Below are 26,652 nucleotides of genomic sequence, written 5' to 3'. Positions count from 1 at the left end.
CATCGGGGGATTGGGGAGCTCCCCCCCTATCAGCCACAGAGCAAGGGCTGATCAAGAGGGTTTGGGCGCTGCCCCCTGTCACGCTGATCCCTGGTGCCGGGAGCCTCGCTGCTCCGCTGATCCCAGTGCTGGGAGGCATATTACCCTTTTACTATATAGGATAGAGGCCTGGTGCACGGGTGGGGGCTGGCTGGTTTGCCCTGAAGGGTGTCCTGGATCAGGGTGGGGGTCCCCACTGGGGTGCCTGGCCAGGCTGGCTGAGGGGCTGAGGGCTGTTTTCCCGCTGGCAGTTGACTAAAAGCTCCCAACCGCTCCTTGTTTTCTTTCTTTTTTTTTTTTTTATTCTGGGCCAGTTTTAGCTCTGAGGCCTCGCTGCTGAAAACATGGATACAATGTTGTGGTCTGGGGCTGACTGAAAGCCGGTTTTGTTTAGCTTCTTATTTGCAACATAGTAATAGTTGCTTAGAGTTGCAGTTGAGAGGCCGGCAAGTGAGGCGGGGAACGTTGGAGTCTGCAGTCCCTGGAGGAAGCAAGCCTCCCTGCTCGCTTCAGTGCATGGCTGCCGGCCGCCATCTTGGCTGACAGTTAATTTGCATAAGGATACGCTGATTAGCCAATGGGAAGGGTAGCGGTCGTACGCCAATTAGCATGTTTCTCTTTTATTAGTGTAGATAAAGAAAATGGAAACTAGAACTGGAGAATGAACTATGAATAGTGGAAGTACACAACTATATAGAATTAGAGATGTCCAGAAGCACAGTATCATCCAGATATGATCTCAAGTCAAATAAACTCCAAAATAAATATTATATAAGAACAAATATAAAAAACCAAAATAACAAAACAAAACAAGTCAAAGAAAATAAATGACCAAGTTGTCTGGTATTAATCAGATTATACTCTCAATTTTGATAATGCCCCATGATCTTTTGTTTCCTATTTTTTGTTTCAAGAGAAGCATGACTACTGGCTACTAGTATGATCTTGAACAAATTACTTGTCTAAACCTATTTCTTCATTTGTGAGGTGGGAGTAATTTGATCAAATTAAACATTGCATACAAAACTCTTATCACAGTTTCTTGCACACAGTAAAATGATAGTAGCTAATATTTTCACTTTTGCTATGGCTACTTTTTTTTTGTTAGCAAGCTCTGTAATGTCAACAAGCTAAACTACCTTTTCTCTCACAGACTGCCTGAGATTCCATACTATGCTGTTAGCTTCAGTAAATTTGTGATTAGAAAGGTACACTGGTATCAAGGATATCAGAAACCTTTCTTAACACATTTCGTACCGCTCAGGAGTTTTCTCGTGTTTTGCGTGCCATCTGTTAAGGACCGCTCACGAGTGTTCTCGTTTTTCACGCCCATGGAAAAAGGAGTGAATCTAGATACTTATGTAAATTTTGTTTGGTCCCTCTTTATAGAGGAAAATGTTTTACGCAGTACCATACGTTAAAAAAGTACTAGGAGCCGAAGCCGGTTTGGCTCAGTGGATAGAGCGTCAGCCTGCGGACTGAAAGGTCCCAGGTTCGATTCCGGTCAAGGGCATGTGCCTGGGTTGCAGGCACATCCCCAGTAGGAGATGTGCAGGAGGCAGCTGATCGATGTTTCTCTCTCATCGATGTTTCCAACTCTCTATCTCTCTCCCTTCCTCTCTGTAAAAAATCAATAAAATATATTAAAAAAAAAGTTTCATTTAAAAAAAAAAGTACTAGGAACTTTAATTGTTTAATTGTTTTTGTAAATAGAAATGTTATAATTATTGAAAAACAACACCTAAAGTGCATTATGATGATTTAAATAACGTGCAGTTTACCCAAAAACGTGCGGTCCCTGGCGTATGTCTTAGAGATTTCTATGTGGTACGCAATGTATTAATAATGTTCCTGGATAAAAAAATATTGACACTTCCACTCAAAATTCTTATTACATTTCAAATATGCATTCTATCACTAGCATACAAAGAACAGCAAATTGTTTTATTGTCTTATAGTCCCATTAAGGATCTTATTTTTGGTTCAAGGCCTCTACTTTAATTTTTGTAAATGCTCATGGTCATTCTTTTATTTGCTATCATTTCTATTTGCATAATTAGCTTTGCTTTGTTCTGTTCACTTACGTGACTTAAGTGCTCTCAAAATCTGATAGTAAATGAAGTTTAATCACTTCCTAAGTATTAAGTGTTCACCATATGCTAAGCACTGTACTGGGAATACTAATTTGGGTAAGGAATGGTTTCTATTTTCTAGAAGCCTATTGTCTAATGCAGATGTAATGGTACTGTTGTTGAGACTACTGGGAAAATTTTATCTTTAAAGTGTTATATTTAATGTATTTTGGTAACTTTTTATTTACATATCTGCAATTTTTGTACTTTCAGGAACTGGTAGCATAGATAAAGAGAGTAGACTTTGGATCCGGACTACATGGACTAGAACAGTGATGGCGAACCTATGACACGCGTGTCAGAGGTGACACGCGAACTCATTTTTTTGGTTGATTTTTCTTTGTTAAATGGCATTTAAATATATAAAATAAATATCAAAAATATGTCTTTGTTTTACTATGGTTGCAAATATCAAAAAATTTCTATATGTGACATGGCACCAAAGTCAAGTTAGGGTTTTTCAAAATGCTGACACGCCGAGCTCAAAAGGTTCACCATCACTGATCTATACTAATAAAAGGGTACTATGCTAATTAGACCGGACATCTTCCGGACGTCCTTCCAGACAAAGCCACAAGTGGGGGCCGAGGTGGTTAGGGGTGATCAGGCCAGCAGGGGAGGGCAGTTAGGGGCCATCAGGCTGGCAGGGGAGGGCAGTTAGGGGCCAGCAGGCCGGCAGGGGAGGGCAGTTAGGGGCCATCAGGTTGGCAGGAGAGGACAGTTAGGGGCCATCAGGCCGGCAGGGGAGGGAGGGCAGTTAGGGGGCGATCAGGCTGGCAGGGGGGAGCAGTTAGGGGGTGATCAGGCCAGCAGGCAGAGGCAGTTAGGGGCGATCAGTCTGGCAGGGGAGCAGTTAGGGGGCAATCAGGCCAGCAGGGGAGCAGTTAGGGGGTGATCAGGCTGGCAGGGGAGCAGTTAGGAGGTGATCAGGCCATCAGGCAGAGGTGGTTAGGGGCAATTAGGCTGGCAGGGGAGCAGTTAGGGGCATTAGGCCAGCAGGCAGAGGTGATTAGGGGTGATCAGGCAGGCAGGCAGGCGAACGGTTAGGAGCCAGTGGTCCCGGACTGTGAGAGGGATATGTCCTGGATTGGAGAGGGTGCAGGCCGGGCTGAGGGACCCCCCCCCCCCATGCACGAATTTCATGCACCGGTCCTCTAGTACAGATATATAAATTAGGAAGGAGAAAAATAAGACAGTGGATACCTTTATGACCGAGCCTATATCCTCGTCTTTAATGTATAAATTGTATATATTTAAACATATGTTAACACTGACTTCCAGTCAAAATGGTAGGTAAATGTGGTTCTCGCATCCTCCTACAACCACATGAAAATTACAACTAAACTACAAAACAACTATCCTTCAGAATGCCCTGAAATCTAGCTGAATGAAGTCCTACTACAACTAAGGATATAAAGAAGCCACATGGAGACTGGTAGAAGGGCAGAAAGGCAGAAAAGCTAGTTCCACACCCATGTCTGATGATAAAAATTGGGAGGGATATCTCAGCTGCGGGCTACCCATCCCCACATCAGACATCTGCAGCATAGAGTTCCAGTGCCAGGAAGAGAAGTCCCCATAACTTCTAGCTATAAAAACCAGTGGGGATTTTGGCTGAGTGAGATGGAGGCTGCTGGAGTCTCAGGCAGTTCCTCTTAAAGGGCCTGTAAATGGTCTTACCAGGACTCATTTGTTCTGAGCTCCAGCAGTGGGGCAGGTGCTCAAACGGCACCAGGGACATACAGGGCAGAACTGAATTATCTGGCATCAGAGTAAGATATGGAGGGGCAGCTGAAAGTGCTGGCAGAGGCCATTATTCCTTTTCTGAGACCCCTATCCCCACAGACCCAGCAGGCAGGTGCCATATCTTCATCTCCATCAACATGGCTCACATTCTTTGCCCTGCCTTGGTAATTCCCTGAGACCCTGCCCAACCCAACAACTGGGCCCACCCAAGCTGTTTCCAGTGGCATTCCCATACAAATGGCCTGTCTTGGCTCATGCTTCATACTTTCCTAGAATCTCTCAAACAAGCAGTATCTGGTCTCAGCATGCCTCAGACCTATCACTAAGTGGCCCCAGGCTCGGCACTAGCAGCAACTGGCCTTGCTTTGCAGCTTGGCCTCACCTGGGCACCTCTAAGCCATGCACAAGTAGCCACCATCTGAAGATTGCTTTGCAGCTCATGCTGGTGGCCCCAGGCAGAACAGAGGCAGTGGCTGACCTTGGTCTGCACCTTCCAGGAGGCCCCACAGCCAGTACTCTCAGTGGACAGCTTCAGACCACATCAAAGCCACACTACCCAACCACCTCGACAAGTAACACACTCAAGAGGAATACTCAGTGGGAACCAGAGCCCTGCTAAGTAAGTCCTGCTCTTTGGGGTGGGCCCCTGCACAGCTAATCCTCCACAGTGGTGGGTGGTAACTGCAAGTCCTTGCAGAAGATTGATCTGGGGATAAATCCCTCCCATTGATGTGCCAACAGTAATCAAGGCTAAACTATATCCCACATAATGGGGTTTGGGGGTGCACCTGGAATGTCCAGCTTGAGTGATCGGGGTCTGTGCCACTGGACCCTACAGGGCACTTACTAAATAAGGCAACTCTACCAAGCCTGGGAGATGTAGTAGATCTACCTAATACATAGAAAAAAAATCACAGGGAGTTTACCAAAATAAGGAAATAAAATGAAAGTTCTGTTCTGTCCCAAATGAAAGAACAGAACTCCAGAAAAAGAATTAAACAAAATGGAGACAAGTAATCTACTAGATGCAGAGTTCAAGACACTGGTTGTAACAGTGGTTCTCAACCTTCCTAATGCCGCAACCCTTTAAAACAGTTCCTCATGTTGTGGTGACGCCCGATTTCATTGTTACAAATTGAACATAATTAAAGCATAGTGATTCATCACAAAACAATATATATGTGTTTAGGCAACCCCTGTGAAAGGGTCGTTCGACCCACAGGTTGAGAACCGCTGGGTTATAAGGATGCTCAATGAAATCAGTGAGAGCTTCAAAAGCATAAAAAGGGACATGGAAATCATAAAAAAGAAGCAGTCAGAAATGATGGATATGCTAACTGAAATAAAGATAACTCACAGGGAATCAACAGTAAATAAAGTGGAGAATCAAATCAGTCATTTGGAATATAAGGAATCAAAAAACCCAATCAGAACAGCAAAAAAAAAAAAAAAAAGAAAAAGAAAAAGAAAAAGCCCCCTTCCCCCCCCCCACCCTGCCCCATAATGATAGTGTATAAGCCTCTAGAACAGCGGTTCTCAACCTGTGGGTCACGACCCCTTTGGTGGTCAAACGACCCTTTCACAGGGATCGCCTAAGTCCATCAGAAAACACATATATAATTACATATTGTTTTTGTGATTAATTACTATGGTTTAATTATGTTCAATTTGTAACAATGAAAATACATCCTGCATGTCAGATATTTACATTACGATTCATAACAGTAGCAAAATTACAGTTATGAAGTAGCAAGGAAAATAATTTTATGGTTGGGGGTCACCACAACATGAGGAACTGTATTAAAGGGTCGTGGCATTAGGAAGGTTGAGAACCACTGCTCTAGAACAACTTCAAAGGTACCAACATTTGCATTATGGGAGTGCTGAAAGGAGAAGAGTGAGAGCAAGAAATTAAAAACCCTTTTGAAAAAATGACAGAAAACTCCCCTAATCTAGTAAAAAAAAAACAGACATACAAGTCCAGGAAGTAAAGAGAGCCCCAAATAAGGTGAGCCCAAAGAGGCCTACACCAAGACACATCATAATTAAAATACAAAAGGTTAAAGACAGAATCTTAAAAGCAGCAAGAGAAAAGCAGTTACTTACCTACAAAGAGTCCTCCCATAAGACTGTCAGCTGATTTCTCAATAGAAACTTTGCAGGCCAGAAGGGAGTGGCAAGAAATATTCAGTGATGAAAGCAAGAACCTACAACCAAGATTTCTCTACCCAGCAAAGCTATCATTTAGAATTGAACAATGTATAAAGAGCTTTCCAGACAATTAAAAAGTAAAGGTCATCATCACCAAACCAGTATTACATGAAATGTTAAAGGGTATTATGAAAGAAGAAGAAAAAAGGATAAAAAATGACAATAATAAAAGAAAATATAGACAGAAAAATATGAACAGTAAAATGACAGTACATATCTATCAACACTTTAATCTAAAACAAAACAAAACAAAACAAAACAAATGAAGCAGAATAGAAACAGACTTGTAGATACAAAGAACATTTCGAAGGTTGCCAGATGGGAGGAGTTTGGGAGGATGGATGAAAAAGGGATTAAAAGGTACAAATTAGTTTTTACAGAATAGTCATCGGGATGTAAAGTATAGCATAGGGAATATAATGAATAATATTCTAATAACTATGTATGGTGTTAGATGGGATGAGATTTATTGGATGATCACTCAGTAAGTTGTCTAATGTGTGTACCTGAAACTAATATAATTTTGTATATCAACTGTAATTGAAAAATAATGATTTAAAAAATAGCCGAAACCGGTTTGGCTCAGTGGATAGAGCGTCGGCCAGCGGACTGAGGGGTCCCAGGTTCGATTCCGGTCAAGGGCATGTACCTGGGTTGCGGGCACATCCCCAGTAGGAGATGTGCAGGATGCAGCTGATCGATGTTTCTCTCTCATCGATGTTTCTAACTCTCTATCTCTCTCCCTTCCTCTCTGTAAAAAATCAATAAAATATATTTAAAAAAAAAATAAAAATAAAAAATAAATCACGTATTTCCATGCCTTTAAAAAATAAAATAAATATATATTAACTTTATTTTGTTATTGTTTTAAATCCTCACCTGAGGATATGTTTTTATTGATTTTAGAGAGGAAAGAAGAAAAAGAGAGAAAAACATCCATGTGAGAAACATCGACTGGTTGCCTACTGTATGCACCCCAATCAGGCATCGAACCTGCAACCTAGATATGTGCCCTGACTGGGAATCAAACCCGCAAACTTTTTTGGTGCATGGGACCATGCTTCAACCAACTGAGCCACCTGGCCAGAGCTGTTAACTTTATTTTTAAATCTCTAAACACTGTTACATGGTTGTGGTTTATATTTAAGTTCATGAGAATTATGCAAGGTACCTTAGAGCAGAAATAATTGCTTCGGTCTTGCTTAAAAATTATATTTCTCAGACTCATAGTGATAATCTAAATAAACAGAATTGCTAAAGCTAAAGAAAATCTGACTTTTGTTACAAATACCTTAAAATTTGTTTTTGTCCAAAAGATGTATAAAAATTTTTACTTATGGCAGTGAATTCTTGAAAATTATCAAAAGGCAGACAATGGCATAGGCTTATCTCAGCTTTATTTAAAATTTTAATTCAAATGAAATAATGTTACAATAATACATAATACAATAAAAAATAGCAAATAACCTAATTCATTTTCCTGGTTCGTTCAAGCCTCCAGGCACCAGTCAAATATCGGAGTCGTATAAAAAGTAGGTCCTTGCCCATTTGTAGCCAGCTCCAAAATGGAACTAATTTAGAACCTGCGATTAAATAACAATTAAAAATAAATTGATTTAAACTCAGAAAATATATATCCATTTACAATTATATTTTAGAAGTCAGTCTACATGACTTTTGGGAGCTTCTAGGCACCTTAATTTTATTTATATTATGTATGTATGTTAAACACTTATGTCCATCTGTTCATTTGAAAGGGGGAGAAATTTTCATGTTTTAAACACCATTTTTCAGGCTCATATGTACTACAGAGAATCAAGTATACCTCCACAAATAATACAAGTCTAGATTAATAATCTGCAATATGAAATCTAAGACAAAAACCTAATTTTTGTCCTAATTCTACCAAAGGCTAAAATCAGCTAAAATAAATGCCACCCTAGCAAGGCCATCTTCTTGTCCTGTAATATCCAAATGGCAATGTGCCAAGCCCAGCTAATTATATAAAATACACATCTGAGCATGTTTTAATATTTTATATTTCTTGATTTCACTGTCTTTTTAGTATATCAGGAATAGAGCCTCCCTGTCACCCCTGCAATTTTACAGATTAGGTCATGGATACTGGGTGGTAAAGTGACATGGCCAAGATCACAATACTAATAAAACTGACAATTTTCAGATTTAAGGCCAAGTGCTCTGGCTTCTTTCTCTTTATTTTTTCCTAGCTTTACTGAGGTGTAACTGACAAATAAAATGGAAATATATTTAAAGTGTACCATGTAATCATTTCATACACGTATATATTGTAAAATGATTACCAAAATCAAGTTAATGAACACACCCACCTTATTTATAAGTGATGGACATAAGAATTAAACATCTTCAATGTTAAAGTATTTTCTGTGAAAAACAAGAAAAACTAAACATCCTGAAGTGAACTGAAATTTGGGAGGATCTAAAGCAGTGATGGCGAACTTTTTGAGCTCGGCGTGTCAGCATTTTGAAAAACCCTAACTTAACTCTGGTGCCGTGTCACATATAGAAATTTTTTGATATTTGCAACCATAGTAAAACAAAGATTTATATTTTTGATATTTATTTAATATATTTAAATGCCATTTAACAAAGAAAAATCAACCAAAAAAATGAGTTCGCATGTCACCTCTGACACGCGTGTCATAGGTTCGCCATCACTGATCTAAAGAGAAAATTTCAGATGGCCCTGCAATATGGCCATCACTGAGTGATGACATAATACAATACTAAAAAAATGGTGATAAAAATAATAGTTTATCTCAAAAGACAATCAAGCTCCCTGTGTGTGCACAAGAAATAAATCATGTGAGCACAGCAAGATGGCAGCTGCCTACAAGTCAAGAAGAGAGGCCTCAGCCCTAACCGGTTTGGCTCAGTGGATAGAGCGTCAGCCTGCGGACGGAAAGGTCCTAGGTTCAATTCCGGTCAAGGGCATGTACCTTGGTTGCGGGCACATACCCAGTAGGGAGTGTGCAGGAGGCAGCTGATCGATGTTTCTCTCTCATCGATGTTTCTCTCTATCCCTCTCCCTTTCCCTCTGTAAAAAATCAATAAAATATATTAAAAAAAAAAAAAAAAAGAAGCGAGGCCTCAGAGTGAAACCTTTCTTGCCAGACCTTGGTTTCAAACTTTCTAGCCTCCAGAACTGTGAAAAATAAATTTCTGTAGTCCAAAAAAAAAATAAAAAAGAAAGAAAGAAAGAAAGAAAAAGAAAAAAAAAAAAAAACACCTTCCTTCTAACCTCAGTCAGATCTTGTCTTTTGTTGCTAGTTTTACTGAATTTCTTGGGCAGGACAGTAGGCCTACCGAAGACCCCAAGACTGAAAAAACATAGAAAGCAGTAAGGCAGTAGGCAGTATGCTCTATGGAACTGCTGCTCAGAGTTAAGATAGCTGAGGAGGCCCTGATGGAGGAAGGAGGAACATTAGAGCCAGCTGACTTTACTGGGCAACTGTATTTTCTCATGTTTCCCCCACCCCTCTTATGATCAGTTAAATATATAGTACTCACCTTCAATTTCAGTCCAATTGACAGCAATTTCTGCTATTGGAATTTTAAAGAACTGTGCTATGTAAAGCAGTTCTACATCAAATGCCCTGAAATACAAAATATATTGGTATTTATTTTTAAAAAGAGTGTAACTAAATCTCTATCTTGGCATGTCTTAAAAAAACTTGCATGGCAGATGTAAAGCTTCTATCATCAAACTGATGGTCGGATTGACATAGATCAAATAAAAGCTAAGCAGTTCAGGAGCTTTAAGGCAAATAAAATAATTTGATGTCATTGTATAACACTTAAATGAGAAATATCTCTACCACAACTCCAAAACTCCCAGAAATAAAAACAGCCTGTTGGCCCTAAGAAAACATTTAATTTTGGAAAGTTTCATGACTGATGGTTTTCAGTCCCAGTTTTAACTAACTCAAGGTACAGAATCGAGAGCATTTTCAACTGATTTAGAGAGCTAATAAAACAGAACTCTGAGAAGCTTTTGGGCAGAATGTTCTCAATGACTTTAGAGTTGCTTGATTACACAATTCTCCTACCAAAGGATCAAGGTTTCTTTATTAAATACAGGGTCCTTAGGGTCTGTCTTTTCTTTTTCCCTTCCCCAGGCCATCCTGGACAATAACAGTATCAATAATTACTAAAAGTGAAAAGCCAGTATAAACTGAATGCCCTTTGCATATAATTAAATACATGAATAGGAATTAAATATAGTCTTGTTTTTACATACAATGTTAAAATCATCTCTTGTCTGAATTCCCAGTTTATCCTTCCTTCTATTCATGAGATAGGTTCTTTCTTAAAGCTCCTCTTCAATCAGCCCCTTGGTATAGGTAAAATCTGTTCTTACAGTTTTTGAATCCTGACTCAGTTTTTCTGAAATCTACCTAAAAATTTCTCTCAACCAGATGCTTCCTTTCACTGGCACTAAGATAAAAAAGAGAAGCATGCCTACCTGTGCTATACTTCTCCATACTCTTTTAAGTGTCTCTACAGCATAGATGTTCATCCTTGAGTCATTATGACCCTACTTTCCAGACTGCATGGAACACACTTCAAACTTCCAGTGCTCAAAACCCACTTCTATCTGATTTCCCTGATCCCAGACAACCAGAATTTTGAGTTTTGTTTTCTTGACAATACTAACACCACCATCCAATATGCAACTAGTTTAAATCCCAAATATTTGGATAATTCAATATGAAAACAATTTAAAAAAATATGTTTTTATTGATTTCAGAGAAGGGAGAGGGAAAGAGAGAAACATCAATGATGAGAGAGAATCATTGATCAGCTGCCTCCCACACGTCCCCTCCTCCCCCAAAGGGGATTGGGCTTGCAATCTGGGCATGTATCCTTGACTGGAATCAAAACCGGGACCCTTCAGTCCACAGGCCGATGTTCTATTCACTGAGCCAAACAAGCTACGGTGAATACCATTTTTTAAAACACTTAATCTTTTTCTTATCATAGTAAAATATCTACTTGAGAGGATAAAATAATCTATAAAAGTGTTCTGTGTGTTTGTAAAAGAACTATGTAAAACTCCTGTAAACTAAAAAATTGTGACACTCATGAAAGAAGGAAATACTCTGAATATTATGGTGGCTGAATAGGCAGACTTGTCATGTACCTCCTCCCAGGGCCAGACTGGAAATATAACTAAATTGGAGAACATTCACCTGGAATTACCAACTGAATTCCAGCTGAGGAGATTTATATCAAGGGAGGAGAGAAAACACCGGGAGACCACACCTCCACAACTGCTCCCTTCACATGGTCAGGGGTGAACCACATAGTCAGCCAGCCTGAGAGGAGATTCCATCCACAAACGGAACAATAACATTCAAGACACAACTACAACAGGAGAACCCAAATAACTCAAGCAAGAGACTTTCCTAAAGCAACCAGCTCAGGAGATCTAAGAAATTGCACCACTGGGTCCCACAAAACACTTACTACATAAGACCACCCCACAAAGTCTGGGAGGCATAGCAGTTTGATCTACTACATAGAAACAGAAACAAAAGAACAACAAAATGGGGAGACAAAGAAACAACCCCCAAATGAAAGAAAAGGAGGAGTAGCCAGAAAAGTAATTAAATGAAATGGAGGCAAGCAATTTGTTAAAGAATTCAGAGTAATGCAATAAGGGTGCTCAAATAATTCAGTGAGAAGTACCAGCAAGGTAATGAGAATTATAAGGAAATTAAGGAGAATATTTAAGGAATTTATTGAGAGCTACACCAATATGAAAACAGAGTTTGGAAGAATAAATAAGAATCAATTGGAAATGAGGAACAATAGCTGAAATAAGGAACACCCTGGAAGGATTCAACAGTAGACTAGAAGAAGTTGAGGACCAAACCCATGAATTAGGAGATAGGGTTGAAAAAAACACATTCAGAGCAGCAAGTGGGGAAAAAAATTAAAAAGCAGGATGAGTGTTTAAGGAAGCTGTGGGATAGCATGAAATGAAACAACATTCTCATTATAAGAGTACCAGGAAGAGAAGAATCCAAGCAACTAATACAGAAACTGGAGAAACAATGGCAGAAAATTTCCTTAACCTGGTAAAGGAAAAAGTCACCTAAGTTCAGGAAACACAGAGAGTCCCAGCCAAGATGAACCTCAAAAGACCCACACCTAGACACATAATAATTAAAATGGCAAACATTAAAGACAAAGAATCATAAAGGCTGTAAGAGAGAGACAGAAAGTTATCTACAAGGGAGCTCCCATTAGACCAGCCGTGGGCAAACTACGGCCTGCGGGCCGGATGTGGCCCATTTGAAATGAATAAAACAAACAAAAAAAAGACCGTACCCTTTTATGTAATGATGTTTACTTTGAATTTATATTAGTTCACACAAACACTCCATCCATGCTTTTGTTCCGGCCCTCCGGTCCAGTTTAAGAACCCATTGTGGCGCTCGAGTCAAAAAGTTTGCCCACCCCTGCATTAGACTGTCAGCTGATTTCTCAATAGAAACACTTCAGGCCAGAAGGGAGTGGCATGAAGTATAGAAAGAAATGAAAACCAAGGAAATGAACCCAGACTAATCTAATCAGCAAGGCTATCATTCAAAATTGAAGGTGAAATAAAGAGGCTTCGCAGACAAAACAAGTCTAAAAGGGTTTATTCCCACCAAACCAGCACTGCAGTACATGCTAAAGGAAATGGTTTAAGAAGAAGGAAGAGAAGAACATAGGCATAAAGAGTAAGAATGGCAACAAATAAGTACCTATCAATAATAACCTTAAATGTAAATGGCATAAATGCTCCATTCAAAAGGTACAGAGTAGCTGAATGGATAAGAAAAAATGAGCCTATGCTGTCTAACCTCAGATCAAAAGACTCACAGAGAATGAAAGTGAAGGGATGGAAAAAATTTTCCAGGCAAATTAAATTGAAAAAAAAAAAAAAAGCTGGGCTAGTAACAATAATATCTGACAAAATAGACATCAAAGTGATGGTCATAACAAGAGACAATGAAGTCCACTTTACAATACTAAAGAAATCAATACAACAAGAGGATATAACTCTGGTTAACATATATGCACCCAATACAAATATATAAAAAAACTTCTGGAGGATTTGAAAGGAGAGATGGACAGCAATACATTCACAGTAGAGGACTTCAACAATGCATTTACATCGCTAGATGGATGTTCTAGACAAATAATCAACAAGGAAACAGCGATCCAAAACAACACACTAGACGAGAAGGAATTACATTTTCAGAACATTTCACTCCAAAGCTACAGAATATACATTCTACTCAAGTGCAAATGGGACATTTTCAAAGATAGACCACATGTTAGGAAACAAAGTGAGTCTTTATAAGTTTAAGAAGACTGAAATCATATCAAGCATCTTCATAGATCATAATGGTAAGAAATTAGAAATCAACTAAAATAAAAGCACTCAGAAATATTCAAACACATGGTGGCGAAATAGCATGTTATTAAACAATGAAGGGATTACCAAAGAGATCAAGAAAGAAATCAAAAACTTCCTGGAGGGGAGAAACCAAGATGGTGGCGTAGGTAAACACCGGAAATTGCTGCCTCCCACAACAAATTCAAAAATACAACTAAAAGACAAAACGGACATCATCCAGAACTACAGGAAGGCTGGCTGAGTGGAAATTCTACAACTAGTAGGAAAGAGAAAAGTACACTGAGACTCAGAGGAGCTGCGGAAGTGCAGGGGTACGGAGGCGCATGCGGCAGGGGCTGGCGACTGAGGACGCGGCTGTCTTTTTGAATCGGGAGGGAGTGACAAGCCCCTGACTCCTCTGAACTCCAGTTCTGGGTGAGTCTCTGGGGAACCAGACTCATACAGGGAGAGACTGGACTGTCTGGCAGCGGGCAGAACTTGGAACTCGAGGGCGGCTTTTTCTCGGGGGTACTTGCAGCAATTACCGGGACACTGAGACGTGGGGTCCCTTAGGGCAGGGCTGAGGATCAGCCATAGCTGTTTGCTCCGCCCTGCTGATTCCCTGAGACCCCGCCCCACCCAAGCTGCGGCAGAGGTTTTGCATATGAACGCCCTGGCCCTTTGCAATCTGAAAATTACCTAACAAACTGCAGCTGGGCCAGACAGACCCAGAACTTCCAAGAGAAGACCCAAGGCCCCACAGCAGCTTGCATTGCTTCACAGCTGGGCCTCATTTGGGCACCTCCAAACCCCAAACAAGGAAGGGGAATCTGCAGATCTCTTCGTAGCTCCTGCTGGGTAGTATCAGGCAGAGGCTAAATTAGCACCTCCTTAGATCCAAGAGCCAGTGTACCCAGTGGTCAGAGTGGGACCATCCAATTACAACTCCTCAGATCCATAAGGGACACACTCAGGGGGCAGATTCAGTGAGCACCAAAGCCCCACTGAAGCAAGTCTTGCCTCATAAGGGTGTCTTTAGCACAGAAGTTCTCCCACCGTAGACACAGCTGATTCTCATAGCCAATTGGCCTGGAGGTCAACTCCTCCCAGTGATACCTACAACAATCAAGGCTTAACTACAACAAGACTGTGCACAAAGCCCACAAAAGGGTGCACCAAGAGTGTCCACCTCAGGTAATTGGGGAGGCTGAGCCACTGGGCCCTATAGGACACCTAGCACACAAAACCACTCTACCAACACAGGGAAGCATAAAAAATGCAGAGACAAAGAAACAGGTCACAAATGACAGAAATGGAGGAAAGCAAACGACTGGATATAGAGTTCAAAACCACACTTTTAAGGTTTTTCAAGAACTTTCTAGAAACCACCGATAAATATAGTGAGACCCTCAAGAAATCTAGTGAGATCCTCGAGGTTATGATAAAGGACCAACTAGAAATTAAGCATACACTGACTGAAATAAAGGATATTATGCAGAGTTCCAACAGCAGACTAGAGGATCGCAAGAGTCAAGTCAAAGATTCGAAGTACGAAGAAGTAAAAAACACCCAACCAGAAAAACAAACAAAATAAAAGAATCCAAATATATGAAGATAGTGTAAGGAGCCTCTGGGACAGCTTCAAGCGTACCAACATCCGAATTATAGGGGTGCCAGGAGAAGAGAGAGAGCAAGATATTGAAAACCTATTAGAAGAAATAATGACAGAAAACTTCCCCTACCTGGTGAAAGAAATAGACTTACAAGTCCAGGAAGCGCAGAGAACCCCAAACAAAAGGAATCCAAAGAGGACCACACCAAGACACATCATAATTAAAATGCCAAGAGCAAAAGACAGAGAGAATCTTAAAAGCAGCAAGAGAAAGACAGTCAGTTACCTACAAGGGAGTACCCATACGACTGTCAGCTGATTTCTCAACAGAAACTTTGCAGACCAGAAGGGAGTAGCAAGAAATATTCAAAGTGATGAATGCCAAGAACCCAGCAAAGCTATCATTCAGAATTGAAGGTCAGATAAAGAGCTTCACAGATAAGGAAAAGCTAAAGGAGTTCATCACCACCAAACCAGTATTATATGAAATGCTGAAAGGTATCCTTTAAGAAGAGGAAGAAGAAGAAAAAGGTAAAGATACAAATTATGAACAACAAATACACATCTATCAACAAGTGAATCTAAAAATCAAGTGAATAAATAATCTGATGAACAGAATAAACTGGTGATTATAATAGAATCAGGGGCATTGAAAGGGAGTGGACTGACTATTCTTGGGGGGGGGGTGGAAAGGGGTGTGGGGGATGCGGGAAGAGACTGGACAAATATCGTGCACCTATGGATGAGGACAGTGGAGGGGGGTGAGGGCGGAGGGCGGGGTGGGAACCAGGTGGAGGGGAGCTATGGGGAAAAAAGAGGAACAACTGTAATAATCTGAACAATAAAGATTTAATTAAAAAACAAAACAAAACAAACAAACAAACAAACAAAAAACTTCCTGGAAACAAAGGAAAATGATCACAAAACAATCCCAAATCTCTGGAACATAGCAAAAGCAGTCCTGAAAAGGAAGTTAATAGCACTACAGGCCTACCTCCAAGAACAAGAAAAATTAATAAAACAAAAAACAAAAAAATCAATGAAACCAAGAGCTGGTTCTCTGAAAAGATAAATAAGATTGATGAACTGTTAGCCAGACTCATCAAGAAACAAAAAGAGGACCCAAATAAACAAAATCAGAAATGAAAGAGGTGAAGTAACAACTGACCCCACAGAAATACAAAGGATTGTGGGAAAAAATACTATGAACAACTATATAACAACAAGTTGGTCACCCTGGACAAAATGAACATAATCCAAGAAAAATAAAATCGTCTAAAACTCAATCAGGAACAATCACAAAACTTGAATAGGCCCATAACTACTGATGAAATTGAAGCCGTAATAATAATTAAAAAAACCTCCCAGTAAACAAAAGCCCCAATCCAGATGGCTTCAAGGGGACTTTTACCAAACATTAAAAGAACTAACATCTAGCCTCCTCAAACTATTCCCAAAACATCCAAGAGGAAGGAACACTTCCAAGCTCTTTTTACGAGAATATCATTAGCTTAATTCCAAAACCGGACAAAAACACCACAAAGAAAAAGAATTACAGGCCAATATCCCTCATGAATATAGAGGCTAAAATTCTCAACAAAATATTAGCAAATCAAATCCAGGAATACATTGAAAAGATCATACACCATGACCAAGTGGGATTTATTCTGGGGATGCAAGGCTGGTCCAGTATTCTCAAATCAATAAATGTTATACATCACATAAAAAACTTGGAAAACAAAAACCACATGCTCATATCAATTGATGCAGAAAAAGCATTTGACAAAATCCAACAATCTTTTTTGATAAAAACTCTCAGCAAATGGAAATATAGGGATCATAACTCAACATAATAAAGGCCATATAACAAACCTACAGCCAACATGATACTCAATGAGCAAAAACTAAAACCATTTTCCCTAAGAATAGGAATAAGACAGGGATGTCTGCTTTCACTATTATTCAATATAGTACTGGAAGTACTAGCCTGTTATTAGAGAAGAAGAAATAAAGCCATCCACATTGGAGAGGAGGAAGTGAAACTGTCATTATTTGCGGATGATGTGATATTGTATATAGAAAACCCTAAAGATTCCACAAAAAACTACTAGATTTAATAAAAGATTTTGGCAATGTAGCATGATACAAAATTAACACCCAGAAATCGATGGCACTTTTATACACTAAGTAGAGGCCAGGTGCACAAAATTCATGCACGGGGGGGGGGGGGGGGGGGGGGGGGAGATTCCCTCAGCTCGGCTTGCACCCTCTCACAATCTGGGATTGCTGGCTCCTAACTGCTGACCTGCCTGCATGCCAGATCGCTCCTAACCACTCTGCCTGTCTGCCTCATTGCCTGCTTGCCTCATCACCCATAACCGTCTCTGCCTGCCTGCCTGATTGCCCCTAACCGCAACTGCCTCGGTCCCTGCCGACGCAGCTTCATCCAGAAGGACGTCTGAATGATGTCCAGAAGATCGTTCGGCTGTCCAGTCTAATTAGCATATTATGCTTTTATTATTATAGCTAACAAACTCACAGAAAAAGAAACTAAAAAATACTCACATTTACCATGGCAACAAAAAAATTAAGCTATATAGAAATAAACTTAAGGAGATAAAAGACCTGTAGTTAGAAAACTTACAGGACATTGAAAAAAGATAGAGGGAGATATAAACAAGTAGAAGAAAATACTGTACGCATGGACTGGTAGAATTGACATCATTAAAATGTCTATACTACCTAAAGCAACTTGTAGATTCAATGTAATCCCTATTAAAATTCCAACGGCATATTTCACAGATCTAGAACAAATACTCCAAAAACTTATATGGAACCAGAAAGACCCCATATAGGTGCAGCAATCTTGAGAAAGAAGAATAAAGTTGGAGAAATCACAATACCAGATATCAATTTATACTATAAAGCCACCGTAATCACAACAGCCTGGTATTGGCACAAGAACAGGCATATAGATCAATGGAACAAAACAGAGACCCCAGAAATCAACCCAATCCATTATGCTCAATTAACATTTGACCAAGGAGGCAAGAGCATACAATGGAGTCAAGACAGTCTCTTCAATAATGTAAAAAAATGAAACTAGACCACTAATTTACAACATACAGAAGAATAAACCAAAATAGATAAAAGACCTAAACGTAAGTCGTGAAACCCTAAACATCTTAGAAGAAACCATAGGCAGAAAAATTTCCGACATCTCTCATAGCAATCTGTTTATGGATACATCTCTTACGGCAAAGGAAACTATAGAGAAATTAAACGAATGAGACTACATCAAAAGAAAAAGCTCTGTACAACAAAAGAAACCATCAACAAAATGAAAACAGAACCCACTGCATAGTAGTACATATTTGCCAAGGATACATCCGATAAGGGGTTAATTTCCAAAATATGTAAGAAACTCATATAACTTAACAAAAGGAAGACAAATAATCCAATTTAAAAAATGGGCATAGGACCTAAATAGACACTTCTCCAAAGCAAACATACAGAAGACATGAAAAAATGCTCAAAGTCACTAATCATCAGAGAGATGCAAATTAAAACTGACAATGAGGTTTCACTTCACACTTATCAGAATGGCTATCATCAACAAATCACAAGTGTTGGCAAGGGTGCGGAGAAGAGGACACCCCTAGTGCACTGCTGGTGGGAATCCAGACTGATGCAACCATTATGGAAAACAGTATGGAGTTTCCTCACAAAATTAAAAGTGAAACTCCCATTTGATCCAGTGATCCCATTTCTAGGAATATATCCCAAGAAATCAGAAACACCAATCAGAAAGGATATATGCACCCCTATGTTCATAGCAGCACAATTTACAATAGCTTAGATTTGGAAACAGCCCAAGTGTCCATCAGCAGATGAGTGGATAAAAAAAACTGTGGTACATTTACACAATAGAATACTATGCAGTGGTAAAAAAGGAACTCTTACCATTTCCTAACAGCATGGATGGACCTGGAGAGTATGATGCTAAGTCAGATAAGCCAGTCAGAGAAAGATACGTGCCACATGATCTCACTTACATGTGGAATCTAATGAACAAAATAAATTGACGAACAAAATAGATCCAGAGACATAGAACCAGGAACAGACTGATGAATTTGTGAGGGAAGGTGGGGGTGGGAGATGTGGGAGAGGGAAAGATTAACGGGGGAACTTATACGCATACATGCATAGTCCATGGACATAGACAATTATGTGGCAAAGGCTTGGGAGGGGTAGGTATGGAGAGAAGGGGGTCACTGGGGAAAATAACAATAAAAAGCTGACATCTGTTGTACTTTCAACAATAAAGTTAATTTAAAAAAAAATAACCATGTTAAGCCCTGGAGGTGTGGTTCAGTTGGTTAGGTGTTGTCCCATGCACCGGAAGGCTACTGGTACAATTCCTGGTCAGGTCCCATACCTATGTTTCAGGCTGGGTCCCAGTAGCGGACATACAGGAGGTAGCCTAATGGCATTTCCCTCCCACGAAGGTGTTTCTCTCTCTTCCCTTCTCTAAAAACCAGTAAAAAAAATCTTTAAAAAAATGGACATATTAAGTTCCTGAATACTTTCAAAGGTGATGGGTGGGGATGGGGGTATGTGGAGACAACATACCATAGTACCATATCAAGATTCACATCATCTACAGAACTGAACTACATAAAAACCCTTATTTCCAACCCAATTTTTTCTCCAGCTAACTATTAAGTAAATTTGAGAATAAAGATACCTCTTCCCATGCAACATCTCAAAGTTGCCTTCTCATAATATAGGGAATTGAATAGAGGATGTGCTCCATTACAATAGGCGTGTAAACCAAGGAAAAGGAGAGGGAGAATAGGAACTGTATAGGAGGCCAGAGAACTAGAAAGTAACATCCAAGGAGGAGAATTTGTACTCCTGATGGACTATCCTATCTAATAATAGACAAACATGGTAATTGACCATACCTTCACTACGCCTCCCATTGGCTAATCAGCAAGATATGCAAAATAACCGCCAACAAAGGTGGCGGTTAATTTGCATACGTAGGCGCGAAGCGGCGGAGCGAAGACTGAAGGCGGCTCCGGCCAGAGTGAAGGCCTGGGTCCCGGGTGCCGGAGGAAAACCGGTGCCGGCAGCCAGGGGAAGGGAAGGCCTATTGCACGAATCTTTTCGTGCAACAGGCCTCTAGTGTAATATAATATAATATAATTATCAAAAACGTAAGATAGCTATTATCTTTTTAAATAATTTTTTAATCCTCACCTGAGGATATGCTTATTGATTTGAGAGAAAGAGAGAGAAATATCAATGTGAGACACATCATTCAGTTGCCTCCCATACATGCCCCAACCAGGGATTGAACCCACAACCTAGATATGTCCCTGACTGGGAATTGAATCCGCAACCTTTTTGGTGCATGGGATGATGCTCCAACTGAGTCACCTGGCTGAGGAAATAGTTATTATTTGTAGAAAAACAAAAAGTATTACAAGAAAGGTAATATTCATATTGCACCCTGTGGTTTTTTAAAATATATTTTTTATTGTTGATAGTATTACAGATATCTCCCATTTCCCCCATTTTACCATCTCCTCCCAGCCCCTAACTGCCCCCTCCCTGAGGTAAATGTAAATTATCTTTACATAGCTGTAACAATTACATCAATACTGATATAACCAAAACTTATTTTTAAACTATACTAGGAGAATAAGTGTGGAGGGTGCACAGAAATTTAAGAGAACTAAATAGGTATCCATTAATTTTCTATTTTGAAAAGTAATATCTAAAATTGAAAAATGGACACATAGCTATGCAGATCCATTCTGAATATGAAAACAAATACTACAAAAAACAGTATAGTGTTGAAAGTGGCTGTAGTTAGAGAGTATGAATTGGGGATGGTGGAAAATGGCATTAGGGACAACTGTTTTATTTTGGTTAGAATCCTTATGGGGCTGACTTTAAATTAGAAACATGTATAACACTGATTAAAAACAGAAAGTATTTATCAGAAGAAAGTACATTTCAAAAGAATTCATTTTTAAACTTACTCATAAATTGGGTCAAATTACACCTTAACATTAAATAGAAAGAATTTAGCTGAGGTACATGGGAGGATGGAGATTCTATACATATATATTTACTAGAGGCCCTGCTCCCCGTCACCACCCACCCCCGGTTCCCCGTTCACCATTGAGTGGTCAGTGCACCTCATAGTGACTGGTCGAGTGGTCGTTCTGGTCATTCTGCTGTTAGGGTCAATTTGCATATTACCCTTTTATTATATAGGAGAGAGGCCCACTGCATGGGTCGGGGCTGGCCAGCCTGCCCTGATGGGATCCCCAGATCGGGGTGGGGGTCCCCGCTGGGAGTTGGGGCCAGCCGGGACGAGGGGCCATGGACGGTTTGCAGGCTGGCCATGCCCCTGATGGGGGTGGGTGTCCCTGTTGGGGGGCGGGGCCGGCTGGGGTGTGGGGCCGCGGTTGTTCTGGTCTCTGGTCATTCCGCTGTTATGGTCGCTGGGCTTTTATTATATAGAACTAGTGGCCCGGTGCACGAAATTCGTGCACGGGGGAGGGTGTGTTCCTCAGCCTGGCCTGCACCCTCTCCAATTTGAGACCCCTCATAAAATGTCCTGCCAGTTTACAGGGATCAGGCCTAAACCAGCAGTCGGACAGCCCTCTCGTAATCCGGGACTGCTGGCTCCTAACCGCTCACCTGCCTGCCTGCCTGCCTGATTGCCTCTAACCACTCTGCCTGCCAGCCTGCTCGCCCCCAACTGCTCCCCCCCCGCTGCCGGCCTGCTTGCCCCCAAGATGCCCCCCCGCCAGCCTGATCACCCCAAACTGCCCCCCTGCTGGCCTGCTCGCCCTATCTTCCCTCCCCACTGGCCTGCTCATCCCCAACTGTCCCCCTGCTGGCCTGCTCACTCCAAACTGCCCCCCGCTGTCCTGATCACCTCCAACTGACCCCCACTGATGGCCTGCTTGCCCCCCAACTGGCCCCCCTGCTGGTCTGCTTACTCCCAACGGCCCCGCCCCCACCAGCCTGATCACCCACAACTGCCCTCCCCTCTTGGCCTCTAACAGCCTCTACCTCGGCCCCGCCACCATGGCTTTGTCCAGAAGAACATCTGGAAGGTCTCCTGGAACGTCTCCCAGTCTAATTAGCATATTACCCTTTTATTAGTATAGATATATTTGTCTGTAAATATGATTATGATTACAGATATGAGTAGGACCAGGTAAAATTTTATAGAATGGGCCTTTTATTACAGATGGTTTGCCATGTATGCATTTTTTCTAAAGAAGTAAAAATTACTTTAAAAAATGTTTCAGGAAGACTTTGAGAAATTTACAGTATCTGCTTTTCTTCCAAGAAAGTTGTCACTTTTATGCCAGAGTGAGAATTATTTGTATGCTTTGTATGTCAGCATTGGGTCACTGTGACTGGGGGGCACTTAGCTTGCTCACTGGCTGGGAGGGAGGGTGTGTGGCAGAGGAGATAAATACTCGGTTCTGGATTATTCATAGATTGCTGACTTTCTGGATTGATTGTGCAAGCCCCTCCTTTTATTGATGTCCACCTTCTGTTGACAGACATCTACCCTGGTAGAGAAATGAGATGAAACTCTCTTTCTTATCATTATAAAAAGCATTTGAATTCCTCAGGTGTGATAAGGCCACCCAGCCATCCACAGTCAAGGTACACATTTTCATGGAGGATGTTCCCACTCTTGAATAAATTAAAACACTTTTTTTCTTTTAATTTAAACTTTCTTCTGTAACTGTTTTCTTGTTACTTAAAAGCTAGTTGTTTTTTTTTTGAAACTGCTTCCAAAGCTTTTCAAGCTGTATATGTCCTTGGAATGAATTTATAAATAAGAATTGAGCCCGGCCAGTGTGACTCAGTGGTTTAGCATCGACCTATGAACCAGAAAGTCACAGTTTGATTCCAGGTCAGGCCACATGCCCAGGTTTTGGCCTGATCCCCAGTACGGGGTGTGTAGGAGGCAGCCGATCAATGATTCTCTCTCATCATTGATGTTTCTATCTCTCTCCCTCTCCCTTCCTCTCTGAATCAGTAAGAATATATTTTAAAGAGAGAGAGAGAGGGAGAGAGAGAGAGAGAGAAGAGTGTATATGTTTGTAAATAAGAAAACATGTATTTGATGCTCTTAGAAAGTCTTATTTTCTTTCATTAAAACTTGTGCAGTATAGGGAACTCCATAGATTCTCTTAATTTGAAGAAAGTTAGAGGGAAAGGTACTAATTCAGAGTTCCTTGGGAAAATGTATCACTTATATATTTTTTTGTTTATTTTTTTTAAATCAAAAACTGAAATATTTTCTATTCAGAAAATATATTTGGATCTAAATATCTTCTATAATTTTAACCCTAAAATATCAATTTAAATATTTTAAAAATGGTTGGGATGTTTGTTTTTTTAAATAAGTTAGGTTACTGGAGTTCTACATGTTACTGGATCACCTGGGGTAATTTTCTGATTGGAAAATTAAGAATTATAGTCAGAGGGAAGGACATCAGAATTTTAAAAGAACATATTCAATTTACTTTAGGAGCTGAACCTCTCTTATCATGTGACTTGTTTTGTATGTTTGTTAAACTATATTATCACATAAGCATTGCTGCTATTGGGACAAACAGTGACAGTTGATTCAGGTCATTTGAATGTCCACTGTCTGTTTTAATTTATATGTTCGTTTTGACTCTGTCATATGCTCAATCTTCAGTTGCCGAAGTCCATTTATTGTCTTCACTAGCTGAGTATAGACAGAGACCCCCAAAAGTTAGTAACCTTGAAACCCTAGCAAAGGTCAGGGCTGTGCACCACCCAGTTAATCTAGATAATGGTAGCCGAAGCAACCTCCCTACCTTTATTCATGTAAATAGCTGAAGCAACCTCCCTACCTTTATTCATGTAAATAGCAGAAGTAACCTCCCTACCTTTAATCATGTAAATCCTTATTGATAAGATAGTCTGCCTATTACTGGAAATTGCCTGTGGGTGAGCTAATCTGTGTGTCATTGAAACCTCCTTACCCTAGGGCTACCCCAGATAAACCTCCTTACCCTAGCGCTACCCCAGATCAAATAAAAGGTTGGAGCAGCCTGAGCATCAGTGGAAGTCCCTCTCCTTGAGTTGGACCTACCCGCCTGGCTCCCCAACATTTCCAAATTGTCTCTTGTCTCTTTTCTCTCTCATTTGTGTGCGGCTCCTCTTTCAGATCCCGAACCCTAATCCACGCGGGACCTGGAGGGAAAACACACTCACGACATTCAGTGGAAGTCATGAGAACCTATTATTTTTGCCTGCTCCCTTCTTTACGTTGGAAATATTCTTTTTTACCCAGAGGGACCTTAACTTTGATGTAAGGGATTGTTTCCGTTGCCAACTTTTTTCTTCCTTGCCAAGTAAGAGAGTTGTGAACTCTTGAGTGATGCCTTCCCCAGGATATTTGCAGATGTGGTTGGGAAAAGTCATTTCATCCCTGACCTTTGCATGTCAGGTGCTGGGGTGCCCGGGTGCCGCCTGGCCTGCGCCCCGGCTCTCTCTCCCTCCGATCGCCATGGGGATCACGGTCCGCAGGCAGCCGGCACCCCCGGTCAGGGGGTGTCGCCTGGCCTGCCGCCTGGGTTTCCGATCACGGTTCTTCCGTCTTTCCCCTTTCGCCTCCCATCATTGCGCGTATGCAAATTAACCGCCATCTTTGTTGGCGGTTAACTGCCATCTTTCTTGGCAGTTAATTTGCATATCGCCCTGATTAGCCAATGGGAAGCATAGCGGAGGTACAGTTAATTACCCTTTTTTGTCTTTTATTAGATAGGATATTTAACATTAACTATACTCAAGTCTGTAATTCTGAATATAAGAAATGTCTAGTCTTTTAACTTCAGCTATATGTTTTCTAATACCTAGAAACTCAACTTGGGTTTTAATGAAATTTATTTGAAAAATTTGAATGAATCTTTTAGGATAAATTCTTTAAGAAACAAGTCTCTGGTGATGTATGGAAATAAACAGATGCACAACTTTATTTCTATAATTTATACTATATAAAAAATCTTTTCTTTAGTCTTTCTTGACTAAAAATGTGTACATGATTTTGATTTAAAGAAAATGTTTAAATGACAACTATTGATGAAAAGTGATAAGGAGAATACTGCTAATTAAGTTGATACATGCATATTTGGTAGTTCTCTTTTACAGGTCCAAATCAAACATAATTGGACCATAAAGAAATGTGAGTGGCTAAAATTTTAAGTCAGGTCAGTACTATGCCAACCACGTCAAAATAAATAATTTAAAAGGAATGCACATGAGCATAACATTTAAAGAAGAAAAACAAAATTTTTAAATGTTCTTTAACTAAAAATCTCCCAATATCCTGGAACTATGTTGTCCAATACAGTAGCCACCATGTGGCTACTGGACACCTGAAATGTAGCTAGTCTGAATTTAAATGTATTGTAATTTGAAGACATAATACAAAGAAATGAATGTTAAACATCTCAATACTTTTTCAAACTGAGTACACACTGAAATGACAATATTTTTGTTAAGTATATTATTAAAATAAATTTCATTTTTCTTTTTTTAATTGATTTTTTTTAGAGAAAGGAAGGAAGAGATATATAGATAGATAGATAGATAGATAGAAACATCAATGTGAGAAAGAAACATCAATCAGTTGTCTCCTGTACCCCATCTGGGGATCAAACCCGAAACTTTGGTATGTGCCCTGACAGGAATCAAATCGGCGACCTTTTGGTGTATGGGTTTACACTCAACCAACTGAGTCACACTAACCAGGGCTCTTTTTACTTTCTTAATGTGGCTTACTAGAAAATATAAAATTACAAAAATGGCTTGCATTTGTGTCTTATATTTTATTGCTTTTGGCAGAAGCTGCTATAGAACAAACCTAATGAGGAACCTTCATGAATTTTAAGTTATCAATCCTAACCCTAATATTTTCCATTTGTAAATCCTTCCTTTAAACTACAAGGTACCTAGTTCTTTGACCCTACTTCTAGAAGTAACAGCTGACTGAGAAATATGTAATGCAGAGGGAGGGCTTTACTTCCAGAGTGGCTTCGTAAATTAGATTCTAATTTTAGAGTTCATTAACTATCAGTATATTTGATTCTTCAACATAACAAAGCATGTATCTTAATTTGAAGACCAAATATAGATTTAAAAATTTTAAATCTAGTTAAAAATTTAAAAAACCATGTTTGAATGATAATTTTAATTCTGAAACTATAGTTTCTCTAAAGATTTTTGGTGGTATAAGACATCTATATCTAGGGAAATAACAGATTTTTGCAATATAGATGCACAGAAGTTGAGAGAATACAAAAAGGACATCTACTGGACTATGCAGATTTCCCCCATGGTCCCCATGAACAGAATTCACACACAACCCATGGCTAACACTAAGTGTTAATTTTTTC

The 26,652-nt window shown here is 40.0% G+C and overlaps 1 protein-coding gene across 6 annotated transcripts in view; it reads right to left on the bottom strand.

Annotated features, from left to right (window-relative positions):
* Positions 1 to 26,652, bottom strand: part of ALG5 (ALG5, dolichyl-phosphate beta-glucosyltransferase) — a 113,187-nt gene that overhangs the window by 2,399 nt on the left and 84,136 nt on the right. For 4 of the 6 annotated variants that reach the window (XM_023751284.1, XM_023751282.1, XM_023751281.1 and 1 more), the window contains one exon: positions 9,678 to 9,763. In XM_023751284.1, the coding sequence (XP_023607052.1) occupies positions 9,678 to 9,763 (86 nt within the window). The other 2 variants (XM_014452985.2, XM_023751285.1) reach the window with 2 other exon arrangements.

Source organism: Myotis lucifugus, unplaced genomic scaffold, assembly GCF_000147115.1.
Source record: "Myotis lucifugus unplaced genomic scaffold, Myoluc2.0 scaffold_19, whole genome shotgun sequence".
Taxonomy (NCBI): domain Eukaryota; kingdom Metazoa; phylum Chordata; class Mammalia; order Chiroptera; family Vespertilionidae; genus Myotis; species Myotis lucifugus.
The sequence above is the reverse complement of the archived record's forward strand: the minus strand, read 5'-3'. Positions and strand labels throughout refer to the sequence as shown.